This window comes from Raphanus sativus, chromosome 4 (assembly GCF_000801105.2).
Source record: "Raphanus sativus cultivar WK10039 chromosome 4, ASM80110v3, whole genome shotgun sequence".
Taxonomy (NCBI): domain Eukaryota; kingdom Viridiplantae; phylum Streptophyta; class Magnoliopsida; order Brassicales; family Brassicaceae; genus Raphanus; species Raphanus sativus.
Genome location: NC_079514.1, coordinates 44,783,121 through 44,793,681, shown reverse-complemented (window position 1 = coordinate 44,793,681; position 10,561 = coordinate 44,783,121). Strand labels below are relative to the sequence as shown.

The following is a 10,561-nucleotide window of genomic DNA, read 5'->3' as shown; positions in this document are numbered from 1 at the left end:
CACCATCAAACACAAAATAAGAATGTAATTAAACTTTAAGTGTGCGATACCTTTGCTTCTCCTGTTTGGTATGGAATTTGCTTAGCATCTCTTCATACGGATACCCTGGGCGCAGGAAGATCCTCAACCTTGTCAACAGCAACTACAACACACACATAATCAAATCAGTGTCAGTTTCAAAAACGTTTCAACACCAGCTCTTTCAGTCAAATCGTAACTGGTTACACGCTCAAGGTAGTATGCGTCTCCACAACATAGCTCATGTTTTGTGGGCTTCGACCAAGGATGTATCCATTTGAAGGGGACGACACAACACAACAAGATCAGATCAGATAAGTGTTAAGCCCCACCATTTTACTCTTGTTATTTCTGAAATTATAGGTAATGAATTAGAAAAGGCTTTTTGATTATGAAGCCCAAGAAAATGGTCTTCATAGATTATATTTTAGGATCAAAAGCAAAAGTGTCGAGAAATTTATTATTTTGAACCCCAAATTTAAGAGAACATTAAAGATAACATGATAACTTTACTATTTTGTTATATTTTTCTTATATTTTCCTATATTTTTATATGATAATTTTTTTGTAAAAATAGCTTCTTATTTTAGAGTTTTGTTACATGTTAGATATACATTTTGTTAAAAGATTACATATAAGTAAAACTATAGTTGAATTTGCGTGTTTGCGCTGGTTTTGTTTACAATTTTGTAAGTAAATTTTTTAATTTGTTAATATTTTATGTTGTATATAATGAATTAGGTTTCTTATTTGAATAACATAGAATTGAGAATTATAGTTACAGTAAAACATCATCACCAACATACAGTTGGTCTGTGAAGATCCAGCTTCATTAGATGTATCACTAAAATCAAAGTAGAGACAAGATTCAATCATAAAATCTTCAGACAAGACCAGTTTTAGCAAAGTAAGAAACTTGTTTAGTAAGAAACTTGTTTAGCAGAAAGAACAAGTTTTTTACTTTTGTAAGAGACTGATTTGAAAATTTTATGATTGAATTCTGATTTGAAAATTTTATGATTGAATTTTATCTCTACATTTTTATGCAACTTCGTACCGATTATCTTTATTTTTTCTTATTATATTTTACAAATTAACGCATGCCAAATTACTTACAATCGATAATATAATTTACACATCAAAGAAGATTCAAACTAATACAATGTGTACAATTAATTATATTTGGCTGAAGTAAATTAAAAATAGTTGTACTTTAATTTGAAGAAATATACGTACCATAATATATCCGAAAATGAGTTACTGGAGAAACACAAATTTTTATTTCCAAAATCAAAAACTTAATAAAACAATATTATATTATTATTTATAATATTTTTATACATTTAAATTATATAAAGACTCAACACATAGTTAAATAAATATGAAATTCTGAAATAATACTATAGAGATATTAACCAAATAACTATAACAATTAAGTTCTTTTGTATAATAAATATATACTACTGCGCCCTGCACAGAGTGAATGAATTAAAAAGAAAATAATTTAATATCTATAGATATTAGAAACTCAAAAGTCACAAATATTATATAAAATAAACTATCTTACTATAGTGTGCAGGCTTATATCACGTAAGCTTAATTGTTTTTTGTTTAATGAAAAAGTTTGTGTAATTGGAAAAAGGGTAATTGCATGAAGAAAAAAACTGTAACAGTAAGCCAGGACTTGTATAAATGTATTATGGATTTAAAAACATAGGAAATAGAATTATTGTATTCATAATAAAATTATGATGATAATTATTAAAGCAACATAGGTAATAAAACAATAAAACACCAAATCATGTGAAAATTGTCTTCGAAACTCCTCGCTTGCAATCCTATGGAGAGAAATAACAATGAATAAATTTACCAAACAAAATATACTTATTTACTCATTTCTACAAATTGAAATGATATACTTCTTTCTGAGAGTATCGATTTCTGGAATATCATTGGGTTCAAAAATGATTTTTGAAAACCTAAAATGATTTTCGAAAACCTTCTAATGTTAGTAACGTTCTTCAATTTTTCTTTTCATGATAAAGAAAACAATGTCAGCAATATTACGGGGATATCATATATTCAACACAATTTTTATTTTGTACGAAATTCAGAACACGTAAAAAGATGTTAAGTGAGAAATTTACAACTCTTTGCAAAATATTTTCTAGGTTCATTTTGAACCATTCAACCAACAATCTTTTACAAATCATAGCACAAAAGAACTATGGTATAGTCTCAAAAGAAACCAAAAACCAAACAAAAATAGAAGCTATTCTTGCATGACTCTTATAAAAATTTATAATCTTTCTTCACACTAAACTTACACCATACTCCTACTTAAATACATCGATGCATTATCTCCAGCTCCACACCATTCCCACTCAAATCACAATTTGATCACCACCAACACACTGCCAACCAAACACAAAAAGACATGTCTCTTCTCGTTTTCTTCCTCTTCACCATCCTTGTCTTTTCAAGTAAGTCCATCAATAAATCATATGCTTACATTGTTCCCTTTGTTTCCTCCCATACTTGAGATAAATTTTCTTAATTTTACAGGTTCATCTTGCTCCGCGACTCGGTTCCAGCATCAGCATAGGTACATGCAGAGGAAAATAACGCTAGACTTGCCAAGCAAGATTGGCATCAACTACGGTAGACAAGGAAACAACCTTCCATCTCCATACCAATCCATCAATTTCATCAAATCTATCAAAGCTGGTCATGTCAAGCTCTACGACGCGGATCCAGAGAGTCTAACACTCCTCTCTCAAACCAATCTTTACGTCACCATAACCGTTCCAAACCACCTAATCACTTCCATCAGCACCAACCAAACCACAGCTGAAGATTGGGTCCAAACCAACATCATCCCTTACTACCCACAAACCCATATCCGATTTGTCCTTGTCGGAAACGAAATCCTCTCCGTCGAAGACAGAATGAACATAACAGCAAGCGTCGTACCGGCCATGCGCAAAATAGTGACTTCTCTAAGAGCACATGGCATTCACAACATCAAAGTCGGGACAGCTTTAGATATGGATTCTCTCCGATCAACGTTTCCGCCGTCGAACTCAACTTTCCGGGAAGATATCGCCGAATCGTTGATGTTTCCGTTGCTAAAGTTTCTCAACGGAACGAACTCTTACTTCTTTATCAACCTTCATCCTTACTTGCGTTGGTCAAGAAACCCTATGAACACGAGTTTGGATTATGCTCTGTTTCAAGGAAACTCAACTTATACCGATCCTCAAACCGGTTTGGTTTACCGTAATCTTCTAGACCAAATGTTGGATTCGGTTATCTTCGCCATGACCAAACTCGGTTACCCACACATTCGCGTCGCAATTTCCGAAACCGGATGGCCTAACTCCGGGGACATCGACGAAACCGGCGCCAACATACTCAATGCAGCGACGTATAACCGGAATTTGATCAAGAAGATGACCGCAATTCCACCAATCGGTACACCAGCTAGACCCGGTTTAGCTATACCGACATTTGTTTTCTCCTTGTTCGACGAAAACCATAAATCCGGTTCGGGAACACAGAGACATTATGGAATCCTGCATCCGAACGGGACACCGATCTACGAAATTGATTTCACGGGTTCAAAACCCTTAACCAGATTCAACCCATTGCCTAAACCGACGAACAATGTTCCATACAAGGGTATAGTGTGGTGCGTACCGGTGGAGGGAGCTAGCGAGGCTCAGCTAGAGGAAGCTTTGAGGATGGCTTGCGGCCGAGGCAACACGACGTGTGCGGCTTTGGCTCCGGGAAGAGAATGTTACGAGCCGGTCACTGTTTATTGGCATGCAAGCTATGCGGTTAGCTCGTACTGGGCTGAGTTTCGTACCGATAACGTTAGATGTTACTTCAATGGACTGGCTCGAATGACCACGGTCAACCCTGGTGAGCCATTTTCTTAAAAATATTTTTTTTGACAAAGCTTAACTTTTTTTTAGTAAAGTCATGGTTCATGTAATTGATTAAGGGTATTCGTGGAATTATCTTGTAACTGACAAATCTCTTTGTTTTGTTTTCTAAGGACATGATCGCTGCAAGTTTCCAGGCGTTACTCTTTGAGAAAAAGAAGACTGAAAGAGATTGAAGAATGATTAAGGCTGCATTATTCGTATTTATCCAATGTTGTTTCTGCCTTTTATATTGTTTCGTAATGTCGAAAAAAACAAATAATTAATAATTTTTAACAAAAAGTAAAGATCACTTTCTCTCTATCAATTATAAAGTATTGATTACCATTTTTAACTGAGTGGACATCTATTATTGGACTTTTTCATTCAAATAAATTACAGTAATTAAACAAAAACAAGGTAAAGTAAACCACAACAACAGTCTTCCAGTTTCAAAAAAAAAAAACACAACAACAGTGTTTTTAAAAAAGGTGAAATCACAACAACAGTTAAAAACAATTACTTACTTTATTTTATCGTCTTGAACCAAAAAAAAATATATTTTATTATCAATAGTATAAAAAGCTTAAAATGATAAAAGATAGTTCATAATCTAGATTGCGTACAAGCATTTATACTAATTAAATTTTTTATGCTATTTATGCATGAAGTAAATAATTATTTACATGTTCTGAAACAATCATCATGGACAAAAACATATGGTTGGGTCATCATCGACAAAAAAACATATAGTTGGTCATCATCGACAAAAGCATCTGTGGAGTCGTATGTCATGTGATTGCATTGAATAACCAAAAGTTGCAAAACAAAAAAAAATGTTTAAAGAAATAAACACAGAGAAAAAGTAAAAACTAGGAAGAAAATCAAATCAGTAAAATCTCCTCGTTGACAAATAAATGAAAAACAAATCTCCTCCACTGAGAGCAGGCAGACATGATCTTTCTAATCTCCTCCATTGTAATGTAACGACGAAAACGATATTTTGATTAGCGTCACTTAGTGTCTTTACCTGCTTCCAGATCTCTCTCTCTCTGTTTTGTTTCTTCTTCTCTGAGAAGAGGTCCCCCCATCTTCTCTCTCTCTCTCTATGTGCAATTGCAAATGCCAATTCATCTGAAACCTGATTGCTCCTTCTTCATCGCTTCCTTCCCGTTTCTTCGCGCGTCAGCGATGACGTCAACTTCCTTGGGACCTTCGATGCTTCTCTCGTACGGCTCTTCTTCCCGTGAATTTCATGATCTCCGGTTCAGATTGAATTCGGGTCATCGTGTTCGAGTTCCTTCGTTCCGGAGATTTCGGATTCACTGCGGGTCCAAGGTGGGTTCAGACTCTAATTCCGCTTTTTTTTTTCTTTCTTGGAATTGATAAATAATACTGTGACTGGAGAACAGAAATAATAATTTTATTTGTGTTAAATCATTACAAATCTTGTAGTGGTTGAGAAGTCTTTTCAAACTGTATATTTGGTTTTGATGAATAAAGTGTTTTGCTTTTCTTGATTCTCTGGGGTTCATCCGTCTCTGGTATCTTAAAAGATGCTCTTCCTCACTAAAACCAAGGTATGTATGATTCAGGAAAAGGACGTGACGGCAATCATTGAAAGCTCTTCATTGTCAGGAGGAGATGCTGCTGTGGTGCGCTCTAATGAGTGGAAGGCTGTCCCAGATATTTGGAGATCATCTGCTGAAAAGTATGGTGATAAAGTTGCACTTGTAGATCCTTACCATGATCCGCCTTTGAAATTGACATACAACCAGGTTGGTTTTCTCGCCTTTTTAGTCTTATTCTCATACAAGCAGAGAAGAATCATAAGGAGATACTTTTTTTCTTTTCTTCTTGAACTTTCGCATGAAACATATTTGTTTAATGATTTAGAAGCTCTGTACTGCAGTCAGCAAGCAAGGTTGATAAAACATTTATTCTTTGGTGAGAGACAAAAGAAGTCATTCATCTTGTTTACTTTGTTTTCAGTTGGAACAAGAGATTTTGGACTTTGCTCAAGGATTACGTGTTGTTGGAGTGAAATCAGATGAGAAGATTGCACTTTTTGCTGATAACTCCTGCCGATGGCTTGTTTCTGATCAAGGTACGAGGTTATTGTTATGGAACATAGTAGAATATCAGTGTGAAAATTAGTCTGTTGCTCGTTAATCTATAGGAAGAGCATGAAATCATCAAGGAGACTGATTTCATAATTTTTTTTTTTGATTCAAGATTTCATAAATATTTGCATTACCAACCTGCGCTTAAACACATTTACCATTAAACAACAATCTTTCAAGTTACGTTTGAGTTGTTTTTGCTCGTTTCCTTTATTTGTAGTTCTTCACTCATCAAAACACCTTATTACAATCTTCTTTCTTGTTCTGTAGATGTTATAGACGGACAGACAAAATTTCCAGTTGTAGAACTTTGGTTTATGCTTCTTCCTTTCTGAAGAGTTTCGACTGAAAAGTATTTTCGTATGGTTAAAACTGCATATTCGAAGAAGCAAGTCTTTTGTAGAAATTTGATGTAGTATTCTCTCAGTTGGTGATAAGCTCTCACGTTTGCCAGCTTATTGTTGCAATAATTCTAATGTTCACTGCTCTTTCATTTCTCCTCCCCCTGCAGTTGTTAGTAACGTACTGTTTATCACTTTATTTCAGGTATAATGTCCACAGGAGCAGTCAATGTTGTCAGAGGATCTAGGTCCTCTGTTGAAGAGTTACTGCAGATATACCAACATTCTGAAAGGTATTTATGCTATCATAATATACTAACTTGAGTCTAAGGTTTCTCAACTATTGACAAATTTTAATTCCTGTTTAGGAATTAATTTTCAGATTAGGCTTAGTTCTCATTTATCTTATTACATCTGGAGCTCCTATAAGATCTTTTGATCATACTGTGTCTGTTCAGTTGTCGGCGCCAGGTTTGTTTGCAATACAGAGATCAAGAATTTCAAGTGATCTGTATTTTGCAGTGTAGCCCTCGTTGTGGACAATCCTGAGTTTTTCAACCGCATCGCTGACACATTTACTTCCAAAGCGTCTCTGAGGTTTTTGATACTTCTCTGGGGTGAGAAGTCATCATTGTCTACACAGGGGATGCAGATTCCAGTTTACAGCTACACAGAAATTAAAACCCTAGGACAGGAGAGACGTGCAGAATCATCAGGATCTAACGATACAAGTACGTTGAGGATCTAAGTTTTTTTTTTGTCCCTAAAAGATTATCCTGATGCTAATAAAATGAATTACTCTGTAGGTAAATCCATCAATCCAGATGACACGGCCGCGATTATGTATACCAGTGGTACCACCGGGAATCCCAAAGGCGTTATGCTTACACATCGGAATCTCTTACACCAGGTTCAAGCTTATAGGCACAATACTTCTTTGCAAGCGTTTATTTGGTGATTATGTTCCTCTTCTTATCAGGAATAGGTTTGAGCTTATTAATTGTTTTCTTAAAACACTTTCCAGATAAAACATTTATCCGCATATGTACCTGCTGAAGCTGGCGATAGATTTCTAAGCATGCTGCCGTCGTGGCATGCCTACGAACGTGCTTGCGAATACTTCATATTCACGTGTGGAGTTGAGCAAATGTATACGTCTATAAGATTCTTAAAGGTGATTCTCATCCTCCAGCTTTTATTCAGTCCGTATTCTTTTCCAATCGTTGTACCTTTATCAAGTTGTGTTGGTTCCCTTTTAAAGCGATGCTTCAGTTTGTTTTAATATTTTTAACAATGGGAATAAATATATATTGAATACTCATATCTTACCTTTCAAAGTAAGATGTGAAATTTTAACGGATGAATGATTTCGAGTATATCATTCGACGTTGCTCCTTTTGGGTTTTAACTCGTTTTTCTATTTTGTGGTATAGGATGATCTAAAGCGGTATCAACCACACTATCTTATATCCGTTCCTTTGGTATATGAGACACTTTACAGGTTTGTCACTTTTCAAGTTAACATTTTGCACAGTAACTCATATGATGACCTCTTAATGATGGATTGTATAAATAAAGAAGCTTGATATGCGTTTGTATTAATAAGTCTTAAATCTATTTCCTCATGGCTAAGGGACTTGTAGTTAATCATTTGCAAGCATGAGTTGGTTGTTAACCATCATTTTCCTCTCTCTTTTATTTTTGTTTCCTCTTTTGAGCACTGCAGTGGTATTCAAAAGCAGATTTTCACAAGTTCAGCTGCCCGTAAATTTCTAGCACTTACATTGATCAAAATCAGTCTCGCATATATGGAGATGAAGCGAATTTATGAGGTTTTCATGACACATATGATGCTCCTCTTAATATTTGTCTTTACCTTACAGTTTCTCTTAAAGAAGTTTTTTCTGTTTATTCCCTTTTTTTGTGGTGCTTAAGGTTCTTTTATTGTCTGTGGTCTGGTGTACAGGGTATGTGTCTGACAAAAGAGCAAAAGCCTCCAATGTATATTGTTGCTTTGGTTGATTGGTTGCGAGCGAGAGTAGTTGCTGCTTTATTGTGGCCATTACATATGTTGGCCAAAATATTAATCTACAAGAAAATTCATGCCTCTATTGGGATATCAAAGGTAATACACAATTTTCTATATTTCTTGTCTTCTGTCTGTTAGATTTTTAATATCTATTACCAAAAGTATTTCTAGTTAATACTGATTTGATTTTTGTATGTACAGGCTGGTATCAGCGGAGGTGGTAGTTTACCCATTCACATTGACAAGTTTTTTGAGGTGATTTCTCTTGGAAAACTTAAAAGATCATTTTCTTTTGTTGCGTTTGAACATGTGAAAAAGACTTGGTTTCAATATCCTTGCAGGCCATCGGTGTGATTCTACAAAATGGTTATGGCTTGACAGAGACATCCCCGGTTATCTGTGCACGGACGCTTAGCTGTAACGTAAGTCATTCCTGCTCTCGTTTTGTAATTTCAGAAGAAAGCTAACACCTAACTTGACGAGCTACTTGATTCTATCTCTTTCCATTGAGCTTCCAACTCTTTTTGGTTTACTTTTCCTTGTATGGAATTACAAGCTCTCAATTGTCATTATGATTAATCATTTTCCTTTTTATTTCGACTCAATATTGTAATTTGTTTCGTCTTTTTGTTTTCTTGTGAAGGTTCTTGGCTCAGCTGGGTATCCAATGCATGGTACAGAGTTCAAAATTGTAGATCCTGAGACTAATGCTGTTCTTCCTCCTGGTTCAAAGGGCATTGTCAAAGTCAGAGGCCCACAGATTATGAAAGGTTATTATAAGGTAGTATTGTACTAATAACTTGCTTCTCAAGTATCTTGTGTAAGTGATTTTGCCTCAATGATTAAACCTTGTTTTAACTCGTATATTTCTGAATTGATGTGTGGCATCAGAATCCAACAACCACAAAGCAAGTTCTAAATGAAAGTGGGTGGTTCAACACAGGAGATATGGGCTGGATCGCTCCTCATCACTCAACAGGAAGGAGTCGCCGTTGTGGAGGTCTCATCGTTCTTGAAGGCCGTGCCAAAGACACTATTGTTCTCTCCACAGGTATAATCCGACTACACAACATGTTCAAATGCAGTAACTGGAACCCAAAATAGATTATCGATAAAATTTATCGTCACTATAGGTGAAAATGTGGAACCATTGGAGATTGAAGAAGCTGCCATGAGAAGCAGATTGATTGATCAAATCGTGGTTATTGGACAGGTGCCTAAACTCTCTTTAAAGATCTCAGTATCTGCTATTTCTCGTATTTATAACAAGCATCTCATTCACAGGATCAACGACGACTAGGAGCTATCATAATCCCAAACAAAGAGGAAGCAGAAAAGCTCGATCCTGAAACATCCCAACTTAGCAACGAAAAATTAAAGAGCTTAGTTTACCAAGAACTGAGGAAATGGTAAAACCAAAACATCACTTTCTAAACTTCATGGTAAAATTAATTGATCTTATATTTACTCTGTTTGAACAATCTTGCAGGACATCAGAATGCTCGTTTCAAGTCGGACCAGTCTTGATCGTGGACGAGCCCTTCACGGTAATTATATATTTAACTGTTCTTATAGATGTTTTGGCTTTATTTAATTTACGATCCAAAAAATTGGAAACATGTATGTTTTATGACACAACATTGCAGATAGACAATGGCTTAATGACACCAACGATGAAGATTAGAAGGGACAAGGTCGTGGCTAAGTACAAAGACGAGATTAGTCAACTTTACAATTAACTACAGTTTGATTAATCTTGTTCCTTTGTTGATGTAATTATAACAATAAAAGCATACTCTACTAAGAATATGCAAATAATTAACAATTAAAATGCTGGTAAATTCTTGTATTATTTCTGATCGTTTCTATATTTAATAACCAACCAACGAAGATTTCGAAACAAACGGTCATCTTTTGTAAATTTGAGTTCAAACGGAGATTGTTAGATAACAACAACAAATGTGTGAAGTGACAAAAGATAACAAACAAAAGAGTCGTTGTTTAATCGCTCTCACTGACTCTGCCAACTCACGGGTACAGTAACGTGCATTTATTCGAGGTAAATTATAATTCATTATCTAGCTAAGAAATAAGTTGACTATGATATTCAATATGTTTTCTATC

At 35.2% G+C, this 10,561-nt stretch overlaps 2 protein-coding genes across 2 annotated transcripts; both read left to right on the top strand.

Moving 5' to 3' along the window:
* The first annotated feature begins 2,343 nt into the window (after positions 1-2,343).
* On the top strand, positions 2,344-4,257 carry LOC108853894 (probable glucan endo-1,3-beta-glucosidase A6). The gene is made up of 3 exons (XM_018627371.2): positions 2,344-2,501; positions 2,584-3,942; positions 4,079-4,257. The coding sequence occupies exons 1-3, from the start codon at positions 2,456-2,458 to the stop codon at positions 4,114-4,116; spliced, it is 1,443 nt and encodes a 480-aa protein (XP_018482873.1). The 5' UTR covers positions 2,344-2,455; the 3' UTR covers positions 4,117-4,257.
* Positions 4,258-4,870: 613 nt separating this feature from the next.
* Positions 4,871-10,341, top strand: LOC108855602 (long-chain-fatty-acid--[acyl-carrier-protein] ligase AEE15, chloroplastic). Its single transcript, XM_018629458.2, has 18 exons — positions 4,871-5,282; positions 5,540-5,722; positions 5,937-6,051; positions 6,614-6,701; positions 6,931-7,139; positions 7,215-7,318; positions 7,433-7,582; positions 7,842-7,909; positions 8,135-8,240; positions 8,375-8,533; positions 8,639-8,692; positions 8,779-8,859; positions 9,081-9,218; positions 9,329-9,488; positions 9,571-9,650; positions 9,722-9,846; positions 9,927-9,984; positions 10,084-10,341. The coding sequence occupies exons 1-18, from the start codon at positions 5,067-5,069 to the stop codon at positions 10,174-10,176; spliced, it is 2,187 nt and encodes a 728-aa protein (XP_018484960.1). The 5' UTR covers positions 4,871-5,066; the 3' UTR covers positions 10,177-10,341.
* Positions 10,342-10,561: the final 220 nt, after the last annotated feature.

What these genes read in the sequence shown, in the direction of transcription:
- LOC108853894 (XM_018627371.2), top strand. Translation starts at nt 2,456, where the DNA reads ATGTCTCTTCTCGTTTTCTTCCTCTTCACCATCCTTGTCTTTTCAA. An exon ending in CACCATCCTTGTCTTTTCAA is followed by an intron (nt 2,502 to 2,583) that starts GTAAGTCCATCA and finishes TTAATTTTACAG; the next exon opens with GTTCATCTTGCTCCGCGACT. An exon ending in AATGACCACGGTCAACCCTG is followed by an intron (nt 3,943 to 4,078) that starts GTGAGCCATTTT and finishes TTGTTTTCTAAG; the next exon opens with GACATGATCGCTGCAAGTTT.
- LOC108855602 (XM_018629458.2), top strand. Translation starts at nt 5,067, where the DNA reads ATGCCAATTCATCTGAAACCTGATTGCTCCTTCTTCATCGCTTCCTTC. An exon ending in ATCAGGATCTAACGATACAA is followed by an intron (nt 7,140 to 7,214) that starts GTACGTTGAGGA and finishes ATTACTCTGTAG; the next exon opens with GTAAATCCATCAATCCAGAT. An exon ending in TTATGAAAGGTTATTATAAG is followed by an intron (nt 9,219 to 9,328) that starts GTAGTATTGTAC and finishes GTGTGGCATCAG; the next exon opens with AATCCAACAACCACAAAGCA.